Raw genomic sequence first — 16,293 nt, 5'->3', positions numbered from 1 at the left:
ATTAATCTCCGTAATAGATATTTGTAACTGTTCAACAAAAATATATAAACGGTTAAATACATTTAGTGCTCTTCGGTTAACGTTTTTTTTTTGTTTTATGGGATGTATTTAACCGTTTATATATTTTTGGTGGACAGTTACAAATATATATTACCGATATTAATATTATTGGTCCAATATCCTTTGCAGTAACTATGTAACTATAATAGAAGTAAGATAAAATTAAAATTCTCCCAAATGGTTGAGGTTTTACCCGATCCTTTAGTGATTTGAGTTTTTATATATATTTAATCTTTTTGGGTTAATGCTTAATCCTTTGGATTCAGGGTTAACACTTTTTTGGTTAATATTTTTTTTCAAAGTAGTCTATAGAGTTTTAGGTTAATAGATATCCCCTTCGGTTAAGATTAACAAATTGGGTTAACGGTATAGCTTGTATGCTATATCCATTGGGTTTTGGGTATAGATTTACCCTATGGGTTAATAGTTATTCCCTTGGGGTAGGGCACACGGTTTAGGGTTAAGGGATCAGGGTTTAGGGCTCAGGTGTTACAGATATTGCCCTTGGGTTAAAGATTTACCCATTGGGTTTAGAGTTTTGCTTTTTTGCGCTAAAGGTTTAGGGTTTATATATTTTCCTTTGGGGTTTAGAATAAACTCTTGTGGTTTAGTGTATAGATTATCGAGTTAACTCAAATCAGTAAAGGATCGGGTAAAACCTCAACCATTTGGGAGAATTTTAATTTTATCTTACTTCTGTTATAGTTACATAGTTACTGCAAATGATATTGGACTAATAATATTAATATTGGTAACATATATTTCTAACTGTCCAAGAATATAACCGGTTAAATACATCCCATAAAACAAAATACAAAAGCATTTACTCTAATCAGGAAATAAAAGTTTACGTGAGAACTTTTGATAATAGCGATATATATTGTTCTATAGCTGTGTAAGCTTCTGACTTAACCATTTATAATTACAGACTCTTATAATTACTATGGTAATGTTATGTATATTTATAGGGTTTTCCATCTAAATAATGTTATATCCTGATGTAATATCATTGCTTATTTTCGGTTCCTTTCCGGTTAGCTTGACAACTTTATCTACCCAATTACCTCTTATATCTAGAGAAAATCATTCGAATTGCGAAGATAGTTTGAATAACATTGACAAAATATTCCAAATATTACACAACAACAACCTGGAGGGATTGAAATACAGGTGCTCGGTACTCCGAACACATACATTAGGAGTGGAATACAAGAGTCATAAAAATACTTAAAGATAGGGTTCAACGGAAATAGATTCGCGGCGGACACTTGTCGACAATTACTTCTTAGTCATGCTGATGATGATGGCGGTTGCTGCAAGAAAACCTCCCCACGAAATCAGAAGCACTTGTCGTAAAACTCTCTCTCTCTCACTCACCTTCAGCACCTCTGACTCTAATTGATTGTACTCCTCAGATTGATCCGCTCCTGCCCTAGTACAGTCCAGATTGTCTTCGGAACCCGCCGGCGGTGGGGTTCTTCGCCGCCTAAGAACCCTAATTTCTGATTTCAATTTGTGGATTTCACTTCGTTGCCGCTCGATCTGGTCTCGAGCTTCCAGTAGACTAGTCATCTGCCAACCATGGGGCTCCTCCGCATCCGACCAAGACGAGAATCCGTGAACACCACAGCAGAAAAAACGTCGTCCTGGATTCTCGTCTGTCCACGCTTTCAGCAACTTAGTAGATCTTCCACAGCGACAAGGGGGCCCGGTATTGCCGATGTTCTCGTTGTTGACGAAAGATGATGATTCTCCGCCGGAGGCCTGTTGTGATGTCTGCATTTCGACAGAAAGAGCAAAGAATAGATGAGAGAATTTTCAGAAATGTGGTTTGCGGTTTATGTCTAGGGTTACAGATGCTTAGCCTTTATATAGAAGATGTTTAGGAAGGTGGTTAAACATGATATATCGCACGTGTTTGTTGAGTTCTTTATCTTGTTTCTTAACATGAGTCTCCTCTATTAACACAACAATTTACTCATTGAGTTAACATAATATGAGCGCAAAACTTAGCCGCGTAATATATCTTTATTAAGGTAAAAGAATTTATTAACAAGCCACATAAACTCCATTGACAAGGATAATTTCATGCACCAACTGTGACTTATAATATTGAAGGGAAGAAGACGAAACTAGTTCATCGAATGAAAACGAACACAAAATACATTTAATGGAAACAAAGGTTTAGTACAATAGGTAGTAGAAAGCAAAAATATAAGACTTTCAAAGGGACCCAACATTTTCTTCATAGAGAGTGACGGCAAGCCTCTCCACTTCCGTGTCTAGAACATCATCTGTTATGCTTTTGCAAGCATCGGCACCACCGAAAGCGTGAGCTTTAATGAACAGTATAGCTGATAGGGCAGAGTCTGCTAGGGCATCGTTTTGTGGAAAACATCGAGGCCTTTCGATCGCTAGAGGTTTCACATCTTTGGAGGGCAGAGGTTTTCCTAAGTGCAACGCAAAATAAGGAAACATCTGTGCGATAGGCCTAACCTCCTTACTCATCATGTAGTCTGTCCTTATTGATATGTTACTATCTAAGACATAAATCGACCAGCTACTCATATCGACGCATATTCCTACCCAGTACTTCTGGTCGAGGTTGAACGGAAAATAAAATCTCTGAGCCTCCACAAATGCACTCTTTTGTAACCCAACGTCTAAGACAGTGTCAGGAAATCTGAAATTGTCTTTCCTCGACATCTTTGAAAACTTGGAATATACCTTACATATTTCAGAAACAAAGTGGGTGTCAAGAAAGACGCATGTACTCTGCTGGTTGGGGTTTGAATTAATTCGGAAGAATGCACTGATATGGGAGATGAGGACATCAACAACCTGCATAAAAATACCATTTTCCACAAAATTGTATTAGAAAGGCCGATCGCCTTCGGTAAAATAAGGGTGGTTAAAGGAAGAAAATAAACCTTGGCAGGCATGGGTTTTGCTCTCCCCACTAGTTCGTAAAGCTCTACGCTATCAAGCGTCCACTTATCACCACTTATGGCGCTGTTGCAGATATGTAACATGATTCACTCAACCGGTTATGTCAACTTTTATCCATGTAATTAACAAGAGAGACTTACAATGGTGTTTTTATTTTGTCAAGGAGAATAGAGAACTTTGCTGAGTAGTCTATATTAACACCCGGATTGTTTGAAGATGCTACACCCTGTCTTGCAATGTTTAAAAACCGTTTATCACACTCATAATTTCCTACTAAGGACTTGGGGGGGTTTTTCGGTCGTTTACTCTTCCTACAACCAAATGCAACCTCCTCATTCTCATGCTGAATGTCCTCGCTTATTGCAACTGCACCCACCTCGTCTACACCACCTACACACGTACTGACAACCTTGTCAAGCACCCCACGTTCCTCCTGTGTTAATCCTAAAGAGAAAGTAGGCTTTGGAAACAACAACGCCGGGTCAAGACTCTGTTCAATATATAGATCACATATTAGACAGTATGACGTTACATTTATGAAATTCATAATATAAAGGTTAGGTAAGAAAATGCATACCGAGTCAGAGCTATTTTCCCCACCAGGGTTGCCACACTGCTCTTCTGCTACTGTCTCCTTACCAGTTGGGTTGCATTACCATCCTGTATCAAAACTCATCGGAGTATCCTCTGTAAGAAAAAAACTCCATATTGCATTTACACTAATGAAGTGGCATAAACTTACTATTTTTGTTGGTGCATCTATCTTAGCAGACGCACCAAGAGGGCCATGCCCGTCGATGTCGTCCCCCCCACTAAGCCCCTGTAATAAAATGGCATGAAAATTTTCTTATTACTGATAAAACTCATATATTAACCGGATATAAGTTTCATTGACCGGCCATAAGATTACTTACAGCATCGCTGGGAAATTTCACATTTGTTTGTGTGGCAGCATTCTCCGTAGCGGGTGTTGAGGTAGGTCTTCCATGGGAGCCTTGAGCTCCAAAAAAAGGATGTCTCGCTCTATCCTCCGTCAACAAAGCGATGTTCTCATTACACTCATCTACCTTGGTGAACATTTGGCTAAGGTTAGTGAGGACTTGTGTTTGGAAAGACAGCGATGACTCATGTAATGCAGCGAGTAGAGTGCCAACGTTTGTAAAATCGTCCTTCAGACTATCTTTCACCACCGCAGAAATAAGCTCTATGTCAAAACCACTTGGAATTTGCGAGGAAGGGCCGTGTTTTGTTTTACAAGTCTTTCGGTGGAGGGATTCCGCTTTGCTCTCCTCCCGCAGCCTAATCACATCCAATTTTGTTAAACCGCCTGTGAAGCTTGAATGTGTAAATGGATACCCTTGCTCGATCAGATTGAACAAATTATCAACTGATGCATCCCCTTCGTCATCTGTCCACTCCAACTCTTCGTTCTGTGTAACTGGTTTTTCCCCACGAAAGATAATTGAATGAACAATCGCCTGGTCAAGTTTGTTTGGAAAACAGAGAAATAGTTAACTAACATGTTCAATTATGAGTTATTTTTCGTTAACGCAAGGTGGTTCTAAAACATACCTTCCCAGCAGCATCTGTATCGCGCGCATGTCCGGGGCTGATACTTTTCTTCTCCGCATTGTCGTCATCTATAGTGTCTTCCTCTTCATGGATCTCATCTTCCGAACCAGAAGAGCTCCCGTCTTGAACCACCTCTGTAAGCGCAGGTACGGCTTCAACCATGACTAGCTGTAATGCGAGCACGAATCCTTTTAGTGCAATGGTGTTTTGTGAGAGCGAAACTTCCTTTCTTTCTTTTATACTACTGACCAGCATATCGAAAGAGACTCTCCCCCATGGATAGGCAAAAAAGGTATCAAGATCTTTTATCATCTCAGCATAATCTTGCGACATCTTAGGTGTATGGGTCGTTGGTAGTATGACAGATGATAGCAAAGCGAGATATGCATATTTGAGACGCAAATCTCCCCTCACCGTTTTCTTCTTTAACATACGGATGACAGACGATACCGGGATCTCCTTGAGAGTACCAAATAGTTCTCCCCAGTATGGCTTCTCGCTAATGTTCCTGTTCGATCTTTTCTTTGATCGTTTCCTAAACCTTCCACAGCTGAGCCCTGTTACTATAGCAAACTCTCGAAGAGAGAACCTAATAGGTTTCCCAGCGAAAATGAACCACACTTCATGCTTCTTTGCTACCTTCAACTGTCGTGAGATTATATAGCGACCAAATCTACCGGAGAAAGAAGGCTTCTCAGCAATCTCTACCATTTTACCGAAAGGAGAGGTTCGAATTTTCTCTATTTCTTCAGGTTCAAGGGCGTTTAGAATTTGTCTGATACCACAAGGTTTGTGGTAAGGCGTCACCCTAACACCGGTTGGTTCCTCACCAGCTTTGAAAATTCTCTCCGGAATAGTACACGGCGGAGCTCCCGAATTCTCTTTATCCATTCTTCTAGGGTTTTTCTGTCGATAGTACTTTCGATTTTGGTATTATCGGATAAAGCGATGTGGAGATAGTAAGATAGCCTGTCTAATATATGTATCTTACTACTGTTACTCTTCTGACAAGAGAAGATTTCCATATTTTTGAGAAGCCAATAGAAGATATCACCGAATCTACAAAGATTTTTGATGATTTTCTATAAGATTTCGCCTTCGAACTGTCACTAAACGTCAACACAGTTATAGGGGTAGGAAGGTCATAAGCAAAATAGCACAGTTCGAAATTCATGTGGTTTGGCAGTATGCTAAATACGCAAGAGTTTTTTGGTGTAGCTCTTAAATTCTCTAAAACAAATAGTAGCAGAGAAGCTTAGGCCTTAACGGCCTTCCAAAAGCCACACTGCCCTTATAAATCATTCCCCTTTCAACTTGTTCGCTGTTTCTCTGCTTTTATTTCTAAGTTTGATCTGATGAGATGTTTGAAGATTTTGTTGTTTTCGTTCGTGCCTTTGTGGGACATATCCAAAATCTTCAGATACGGTTCAATCTGATAGTTACTGATGTTCTGTCATATTGCGATGCAGATGCTAAATCCAACTTATTAGTTGAAATTTTTCCTACAAAAGTAAATTAAAATCGGTTAAATAAAACATTGAAGTGATTTTTTACCGTTTTTTAATTTGTTTTACAGTTAATCTATGGTTCCAAGTAATTTTGTTCCACTAGTTGTCTTTATTCATGTCTTTTTGGAACATCGAATGAAGAGCTAATAAAGCTTTCAAGATTGCATCTTCTCATTACGCTTCATATAATAGATTTAACATCAGTATTGCAATTGAAAGAGATTACTCTTTTGGTTCAGTTGCTACTTGTGATGCATATTGGCCCAATTGTATCTCATTTTGAATCTTATTTGATTGGAACAATTTTGATTTGTTAATCACATGAGTACTAGAAGCTAAGAATGTCCACCTATCATGACATCAGTGTTGTGCACTGTGAAATAGATTGTTATGTCTCATTTCTGGGTTCATCTACTGAGCTGTATTTGTGAAGCTTTGTCCACTATTGAGTAAAAGATCACTTACGTTTCTGATTAATCTTAGAAAACCCTAAACCTAAAACTTGGGGAATTGCAGGTGAATTGAAAAAGCCAAAATGGCTACCGTGGGAGTCTCTTCCACTAGCATGACTAAGGCGCTTCTCAGAAGCCAGCCAACCAATAAGCTCATTACTAACAAGAGCCAGCGAGTCTCCGTTGGATCAATCAATAAAGTCTCGAGATCCTTTGGCTTCAAATGCTCAACTAATTCTGGTGCCACCATGTCAGCAGTATACAAAGTCAAGTTCATTGGACCAGAATGACAAGAAAGCGAATTTGAGGTTCAAGAAGACCAATACATATTGGATGCGGCTGAAGAATCAGGTTTTGACTTGCTTTACTCTTGCAGAGCTGGTGCGTGTTCCACCTGCGCAGGTAAGATCGAGAAAGGGAAAGTTGACTAGTCTGATGGTTCGTTTCTTGAAGAACATCACATGAAGAAAGGTTATATCTTGACTTGTGTGGCTTACCCACAGTCTGACTGTGTGATCCATACCCACAAGGAAGAGGAACTCTTTTAAGTCTTGGTAGTCATGCAAATTGTTTATTCTGAGTTATTATTCAGTCTTTTATGTGATTTTATATTGTGCCATTTGTATGAAAATGGCTCAGGATATGCCTGGGTTGGTACTTGTTAATAAATTGTTTAGTGTCAACTAATCATTGTGGTTTTTAATTGGTTTGTGTTCATCATCTCTTTGCACAGTCGAATATTTAGTATCCAGGCTACCAAACCGTTAAGGACTACCTTTCAACCGAATCCAAAATTGATTCAAGTTGCACTATAACGAGATACTTCAACTATTCTTAAACAATGACTATACCTCAATTATGTCTTCTTGTACACTAGATACTTCATACACAGTAATGGGAAGGAAAGCTGTGGAAAATAGAGGAAAAAACAAAGAGAAAAAAGGAAAGTCATGAGTATCTCAACTATGTATCTTCATGTTACCGATTTGGCATCTAATTCAAGGGTTAACTCGTCAGAAGTGATGTTAAAGATTCTACAGTTTGATTCATGTTGTCTTTTGGATTGTTTGTTATGTATGAGAATCTGCAACTTTCGAAGCATAAAACTGAATGTAGACCGCTTTGCTATGCATGTATGTGCCATTGCAAGTTCACTTCCATTTTCTATAACTCTGGGATTATTGTTAACAAACAATTTTGTCCTGAAAAATGCCTAAATTCTCCTTGGTACGAAATGCTTATGAGAAACTTCAGAGAAAAAAATGAGTTAAACAACAGTGGTGGCTGAGGCAATTTTTTTTCTCTCCCATGATAACCGTCCTTGAGCAAATCGTTATACAGGAACTGGAGCAGTAACTTTTTGCGACATAGACTATATTCTTCGTTGTTTGCTGCGATGGGTAAAAGAACAACCCCTATATATATTGTGTTTTTTGTTATGGATTTTAATATATTGCCCCGATGCCCTCTCATATTATTTCAAGATCTGTAAAATTATTCTACATTCCTACTTATTTTCTTTACAGAAAAGACTATTATCAGTAATATAAGTGCAGCCCGTGCTATTTTTAATCTTGTTAATAATTTTTTCTTTTAATGTTTTCTGATATTAGATATTAAAGCTTCTGTACACGGAATAAATAAGTAAAATGATAATGGATCATCCTGCCACAAACCTCTATTTGGTACAATATGTCATCTTTTTGGTTGTTCATTAATTAAAATCATATACTATACTGACTATATGTATGTCATAATCCGAGATACCTAGTTTTGGGCAAGCCCCAATTTTATCAACATTGTTTTGACAAAAATCTACTCTACTCTTTCATATGTGTTATTTATATCTGTTTTAATAGCCACAATTTTTTTCTTACATAAATTATTTGTTCTTAATACCATGAAACATTTTCTGAACAATAAAGATGTTATCTCAGATCAATCTCCCAGAAATAGACTGTGTTTCCAAAAATTAGTTTAGATAATAGCCGTTTCAGGACAATGTACCTTCGAAATGATTTTGTAGTCTAAATTACACAGTGGAAGCACCTTAGCCTAGTGGTTAAGGTTTAAAGGCTTCTACACCCATGTCTAGGGTTCGAACCCCAGGCTATGCAGTTTCTTGCAGATAAATCCAGGTTTCAAGTCCCGGAGAGAGCGGTTTATTAAACAATTATGCAGATTACAGAAAAAAGGCTTACAAGAGATCTACAACATGGTGCAAGTTAATCTGGTCAGACGTGGATCTTCATAGGACGGCTCAGGTGATGCGAATATCACGGACTACATTTTTTTTAACGCTAATTTATTATGATATTACAATTATGATATGAGAAAGATTATATAGATTACAATTATGCAGATTACAGAAGAAAAACTTACAAGAGATCTACAACATGGTGCAAGTTAATCTGGTCAGACGTGGATCTTCATAGGACGGCTCAGGTGATGCAAATATCACGGGCTGCACTTATTGTTCTGTTCGTTTAAAAACAACTAGTTCTTCACTCAAATCAATCGAGAAAACATCTCCCAAATACGCGCCTTTTTTTAATTTTCAAAGAGTTCAACGACCCCCAATCACCAACTTTTTCGTTTATTTTATTTTGATATGTGATGCAAGTACAACTTGATCAATATATAAAAACTGGAAGATGGTTTGAACGTATGAAACGTGAAAGTTGCTTTTAGTTCAAGCCGCCAGTGGTTTTCGAGTATTTGATATTAAATTTAAGAATCGCGGAGGAGAGTGTTAACTTTTAAGTTGACAATTATTAATCCTTCTATAATATAAATGTTCACATTTAATTTTTGTCCTCACGTACGTAAAAACCTGTTTCCATGTCGGTTTATATCTCCTGATACTTTAGAAACATAAAAATATCTAATGGCACGTAGACTTGGATTATAAAACAACCACATAGATATGATCACTGCAAAAACTGATGTACTCCGTTTGTTTCATAATAAGTAAGACTTATTCTGATTTTTTCTTATTACACAAAAAATATCATTTTATAATTCTAATATAAATTATACTTATTTTCATTAGAAAATTAATCACAATCTTCATTGATTTTATATAAAAATTTTATTTATCTCAGATACTATCGGTCAGAAACAAGATCATGTCTGGATACAAGCCCATCAAACATTGACTTGAGGGCTGATTATTATAAAAACGATTTTCGGGTCAATTTCACAAAACTTTAGTTTAAAGAAATGGTGTAACTAATAACAATTTACATATATTTATTTTATTTTTTTAATCTGAATAAAAAATATTTAAACGACACATATTTAAAAATGGAGAGAGTAATAATATTAGTGACTAGGGGGATATATACTTGTCTGTAATATAAAATATAAGAGAAATATCAACAGCGAAACAACAGATATGTATTAACTCTTTCAAAAAAAAAAAAAAAACAGATATGTATTAACATCCTGTATCTGTGTTCCAAAATAGAAGTCAAATTATAACGTAAATTGACCCAATGAAAACAATCATTACAAGTGACATTTCGTTGTAGTTGTTTAATAATATACACCAATTAGAATATTCCCATAAATGGAAGGTAGAACAGTTTGGTTATATTATTTGAATCGACATCAAACCTACTTATTCGGTTATTCCTCCTTGATATACATGTACGAGATAGAATGGAAGCTAGTAGAATTCGTTATCAGTTGGCTGTAAAAGCCATAAAGTAATGACAACAAATGCTTGGCTAGATATACACATGTAGATAATAAATAAACGTTTTTATTGCCGGATGATACATCTATCGAGGTTAGAAAGAGTAAATCGGCTACTACATGTCATTTTTTTTCTTCTGATAATCCAGAAACCATATTAAATTCGCTGTGACGTTTATTAATGAACAAATACAGTGAAGGACTAGCGTATCGTTATGTATAATGTAATTTTGGAGTGTTTTATTTTTTGATAACCGTGGGGGTTCTCAGGCGGTAAGTCCAGAATAATCCCCACGAAGCCTTCCATCCGGGCACGCATGGTTATAGGCGGGAAGGTGGCCAAGGCGACTCGGACCCAGGACGGACACTCCAACTGGAGTTTCATTACCACTAGGCCAAGTGCTCTTGGTTTAATATTTTTGGAGTGTTTTCACAGCTTAAAAAAGATGGATATTATGTTCTAAGCTTTCATACCCATTAATTTTCCCTTTTTCTAGTGTGTATACCAGTTTAGATTACTGATTACATATTCTACTTTTACAAAAGAAAAAGATTATCTATTCTAACAAAAACGATACTGAAAATCCATAGCTATATAGAAATGTTAACCATAAGTAATCAGTTATCCATAAATAATTAGGATATCTGGATTATCAAAAAAAAATGTATTTTTCTAAGAACTTGCAATGATAAATTATATAGGAGATCACGAAAAAATCTCTACAGTTACTAATGATATGCAGTTAGTAAGATATCTAGAAAGTGAACGTTAAGTATCGGTTAGTCCATTGTTCGTAGATGATATACAATTTTGAAGTCTTGAACCGTTTCCTCTAGAACAACTAACTCTTTCAATTCATAGATAAACTAGTCATGTTGTTGGATATTGAATCAATGAAATTATATCATTGCAGTATGTCAAATTTTAAAAACATACTCCAATGATATAATTTCATTGATTCAATATCCAACAACATGACTAGTTTATCTATGAATTGAAAGAGTTAATTGTTCTAGAGGAAACGGTTCAAGACTTCAAAATTGTATATCATCTACGAACAATGGACTAATAATTTATTAGTTAAGACTACACACACTATTTATATGAATTTGTTTTTTTGTTGGTTGTTTAATTACGATCTAATTTCTAAACCACCTTTTGTTAAAGTAATAGAATAGTATTTTGATGCAAAAAACATTTCGATATACTGGTAATAGAATATGATTTTTGTTATTGCCATTTTCTTGATTTAGAGCCTTTCATTTCACAAACAACGAGTAGAATGTTTTACAATATCAATTTTATATAATAAATATAATAAGGGAAAAATATAATAAGGGTCAAAACACACATATATATTCAGTTTTAACACTAAATCTATACTATTATTTATGAAGTGATTTGGCTGATGTGTCACGTTCTCCATGATTTTAGGTAACTTTGCTTATTTATCATATTTTTATTAGATTTTAGTTAAATCATTCATTCATTATTTTTTTAGCTAAGTCACTAATTTATATATTAATTTTAAAATATCCTTAATGAATCTTATATATGATTAAAACGAATCTTATTTTAATAATATTAAATTTATATGTTATATTAAAATTCAGTTAGTTTTTCTTATTTGTCATATTGAAGTTTTAGATTTTAGCTAGGTTATTGATTTATTATTAGTTTCTAACTGATTCACTAATTTATTAATTTAAAAATACACTTAGTGAGTTTATATTTAATTAAAAACGAATTTTATTTTAATAATATAAATTTATATGCTATATTAAATATTAAATAATTGAGAGTAAATAATATATATATATATATATATATTAATATATATATATATATATATATATATATTATCAAAAATTTAAAAATTAAGATAATTCTTATATATATTGTGTTGCTATCTGAAAAAAATATTTTTTACTATAAAAGTTAAAATTAAGATACAAAAATTTATAATTAAATATTAGCAAGCAAAAACATTTATATAAAGATATTTTCTAAACTATTTTTAAGATATGAGTGTTTTAAAAACTTTAACACAATAATAAGTATATATTTAATAAAAATATATTTGACATATATAAATACTTTTATGTTTGATTTAACTATTTGAAAATATAAATAATAAATTATTGTGCTGGTTTTAAACTAATATGACATAAACTAATAAGTACTCATAAGAAGTTGATTTCCGCATGTGCTGACAAAACACCTAGGTATTGTCATTGTTTATTGCTTATTTTTAATATTTTCAATAATCTTACTTAATTTTCTTATTTTATTTGTTTTAATAATTTAGTTTTGTTTATTTATCACATTCTCCATAATTTAGTTTTTTATTATTTGTCATATTTTTAATTTAAATTGTGAATTTATTTATTTTCATATTTTAAATAATTGTAGTTTTACTTACTTTCTCTATGATTTTAGGTTTTTTGTTTATTTATCATATTTATTATTTTTAGAAACTTATTTGTCATATTACCTGATTTAAGTTAAGTCATTAGTTTTAATAAATAACTTTTCAAATTTTAAGTTTTAAACAGTTTAGTGATTATTCAATAAATATTTTCAATATATGAGTCGAGATTTTATTAGACATATATAATTTATTACTTTTATTTATAATTGTTTTATTAAATTGAAGTATGTTGTTAATTATTGTAGATTTATCAATATGTGTCACTATATAAAACTTCGTTGAAGAGAAAATTCATATAAAATGCAATTATTACTTTGATGTACATGGGTTTGATTTCATAAACTTCAATGATAATTGATACTTACAGTTTATTTTGTAGATTTATAATTTATATTATTTTAAAGTGTTAATAAAATTTTATTAGGTTATTATGATGATGATACTTTTTTACATGTGATATTTGGTAGAAAAATAAATAAAAGATTTTACAAATATCAAACTATTATCTAAATTGTGTTGTAATAAAAAGGTAAAATCTAACTCCTAATTAATTTAATATTTGAACTAATTAAATAATCTATTATGAAATTAAAAAATGTTAAAATTTGAATTAGTTGGATAATTAATCTGCACAAGTGTGCGGACATTATATTCATAATAAGCGAAAAAAATATTGAATGAATTTTATATCAATTATTTTAAAAGGGAGGTACATAATGTAGATACACACGCATTGGTGAGAGAGACGCACAGTGCGAGTTTTTTTTTACAAACGCGGACAACGAGTAAGAAGAACAGTTGGCTCTTTCCCAAGACCACCGTGTTGTAATTGTATTAATACACACAGAAACCAACTCAAAGCAAAAACGAGGAAGAGGTCTTAAACAAGATTCTTGCTTGGCCTGTAGAGAGTTCTTCTTCTCTTTGCATCAGTCATGGCCACACGCAGTATCTCGTTCTTCAGATTTCTTCTCCTTTTTCTCACACTCTCAGGTTATTTTCTCCTTCACTTTGTAATCTTTTAGAACCTTTTTTTTTCCAAAAATATTTGAACTGAGATTTTTTTTTTCCATTTTTCTTACAAATCAGTGAGAAGTAACGGCCAAGGAGTAGGAATCAACTACGGCCAAATCGCTAACAACCTCCCATCTCCGGCGAGAGTTGCAGTTCTCCTCCGATCACTAAACATCACAAGAGTTAAACTCTACGACGCAGATCCAAACGTCCTCTTCTCCTTCTCTAACTCCCAAGTCGATTTCATGATCGGACTAGGTAACGAGTTTCTCCAAAACATGTCAACTGACCCAACCAAAGCTCAGAGTTGGATCCAGCAACGACTCCAACCACACATCTCAAAAACACGTATAACTTCAATCGTTGTCGGAAACGAAATCTTCAAAACCAACGATCATGTCCTAATCTCAAGTCTCTTACCGGCTATGAAGGCGGTTTACTCTGCTTTAGTCAATCTCGGTTTAGAGAAACAAGTAACAGTAACATCAGCTCATTCACTAGACATTCTTCAGACATCGTATCCTCCTTCGTCTGGATCGTTCAAAGAAGAGTTCATTCCATATCTCCGACCTCTTCTTGATTTCCACTCTCAGATAAAATCTCCTTTCTTGATCAACGCATACCCTTTCTTTGCTTATAAAGACAGTCCTAAAGAGATTCCGTTAGAGTACGCTCTGTTTCAGCCGAACCAAGGGATGGTTGATTCAAACACGAATCTTCATTACGACAACATGTTGTTTGCGCAAGTCGACGCGCTTTACTCTGCTATTAAAACGTTGGGACATACAGATGTTGAGGTTCGGATCTCGGAGACGGGATGGCCTTCTAAAGGAGAGGAGAATGAGATCGGAGCTTCGCCGGAGAACGCGGCGCTTTATAATGGGAACTTGTTGAGGTTGGTTCAGGCAAGGAAAGGAACTCCGGCGAAGCCATCTGTTCCGATTGATGTTTACGTTTTTGCCCTTTTCAATGAGAATCTTAAACCGGGTCCTATTTCTGAGAGGAATTATGGATTGTTTTATCCAGATGGTAAACCCGTTTATAATGTCGGTTTGCAGGGTTATCTCCCTGATATTATCTACAGTTCAAGCGCAACTACAATCAAGGTAAATCCTTTTTTATTCAAAAGATTTCAAATTTCTTTGTCGGATTCTTAAATCTTGATAATTTTTTTTTGTTTCTCTCATTACATTTTAAATCTTGATTTTTCTATATTCAATAGAAATTAAGCCTTGAATCGTAGTATTTCTTCATTAAAATTTTCTCCTTTTTTGGTTATAAATATTAATCATGCAATCAAGATTTGAAGAACTTAGTTTTTCTCATTTCTCAAAAAAAAAAAAGAACTTAGTTTTCTTTTCTAGAAATCAAACGATTTTTTCCTTACATTTTCTTTCTAGCTTAAGAGTTTACAATCTTACGTATTTGAATTTTCTAACCAAAACCAAACATTCAACCAAAAAAACCTACAGTTTTTTTTTTTTTTGAGAATTTTTTTTTCTTTCTTTTTTGTGCAAAAATCTACATTTATTATGAGTTTATTTTTTAAATCAGTTTCATATTAATTTCAAAAAAAAAAATCAGTTTCATTGGCGGAAGCTTTGCCGTAGATGTATTCTCGAATTAGAAAATTTTAACTAATAAAAGTACGCTTTTTCTGTAGTTTTGTTATTTAAAAAAATGTAAAGGTTTTACTAAAAGTTTGAGAATAGCTATTAAACTTCTAAGGTTATATAAATTTTATATATTTATCCCAAAACTCGTAATCCGTAATTTATGACTAATTTACCGTTAAGAAGTTTATTTTATGCGTATAATTTTCTGTTAGTGGTTTTTTTTTTTTGTCAATAAGTCTGTTAGTGGTTTTCTAACTAAGCATAAAAAGATGTAATCTAGTGAAATTTTAATTTCTTTGTAGTCATGATTTTCTTACATGTTATGGTTGAAGTCTAAGAATATATATTTTCCTCTTTCTTTTTGACATTAGAAATACATCTAAGTGATGAAATAATTGATAAGAATGTGGATGTTGAATGATTGTGCAGATCTTGAATGTGTGGAGAGCCGTGATGAGTTTGGCTGTAGCGGGGATGATACTTGATATGGGCGTCAAAATGAGAATGAGATAAGCTTAGCTTGTGTCATTGTCTGTCCTAACAGATTTTTATTTACAAGAAATATATTGTTGTATTGTAGATTTGTAGGTGAGGTACACAATTCTTTGTCATGTACTAGATACACAATAAAAACAAAGTTTTAATCCGTAATTGGAAAATTGTTTAAATAAAGATTTTATTAATTTTTGACCAAAAAAAAAAGATTTTATTAATTATGGTAAAATGTCCATGTGAATAAATACAACTTCCGTGTTAACGTACTTAAATAATAAAAATAATGAAATATCCATTTAGGATCCAGTTCATCCAATCAATTTCCTTATTAAATTAGCTTTATAATTTAACTAGACTATGACTGGCGGATGTATTTTTTGTTTAAAAAATTTCAGAAAAATTTAGTTTTTATATTTAGATTTTTTTTTGTAATCATATATTTAGTTCTTAAAATCAAACGGAACTTTGTTATCAAAGGACCAAACCTCCGCAAACA

General features: G+C 33.7%; 3 protein-coding genes and 1 pseudogene across 3 annotated transcripts; 2 read left to right on the top strand and 2 right to left on the bottom strand.

Moving 5' to 3' along the window:
* Positions 1–1,338: 1,338 nt before the first annotated feature.
* LOC108845119 (uncharacterized) lies at positions 1,339–1,842 on the bottom strand. Its single transcript, XM_018618383.2, has one exon. The coding sequence runs from the start codon at positions 1,840–1,842 to the stop codon at positions 1,339–1,341; it is 504 nt and encodes a 167-aa protein (XP_018473885.2).
* A 441-nt stretch (positions 1,843–2,283) lies between these two features.
* On the bottom strand, positions 2,284–5,472 carry LOC108845118 (uncharacterized). The gene is made up of 7 exons (XM_057006311.1): positions 4,582–5,472; positions 3,924–4,487; positions 3,752–3,829; positions 3,587–3,643; positions 3,150–3,499; positions 2,991–3,072; positions 2,284–2,901 (listed from the first exon to the last, which is right to left on the bottom strand). Exons 1-7 carry the CDS (start codon positions 5,470–5,472, stop codon positions 2,284–2,286), a joined length of 2,640 nt encoding a protein of 879 aa, XP_056862291.1.
* A 1,152-nt stretch (positions 5,473–6,624) lies between these two features.
* On the top strand, positions 6,625–7,089 carry LOC108846858 (ferredoxin, root R-B1-like; annotated as a pseudogene).
* A 6,331-nt stretch (positions 7,090–13,420) lies between these two features.
* Positions 13,421–15,987, top strand: LOC108848093 (glucan endo-1,3-beta-glucosidase 14). Its single transcript, XM_018621508.2, has 3 exons — positions 13,421–13,665; positions 13,762–14,792; positions 15,732–15,987. The coding sequence occupies exons 1-3, from the start codon at positions 13,608–13,610 to the stop codon at positions 15,813–15,815; spliced, it is 1,173 nt and encodes a 390-aa protein (XP_018477010.1). The 5' UTR covers positions 13,421–13,607; the 3' UTR covers positions 15,816–15,987.
* The last annotated feature ends 306 nt before the right edge of the window (positions 15,988–16,293 follow it).

This window comes from Raphanus sativus, chromosome 3, assembly GCF_000801105.2.
Source record: "Raphanus sativus cultivar WK10039 chromosome 3, ASM80110v3, whole genome shotgun sequence".
Lineage (NCBI taxonomy): Eukaryota > Viridiplantae > Streptophyta > Magnoliopsida > Brassicales > Brassicaceae > Raphanus > Raphanus sativus.
The sequence above is the reverse complement of the archived record's forward strand: the minus strand, read 5'-3'. Positions and strand labels throughout refer to the sequence as shown.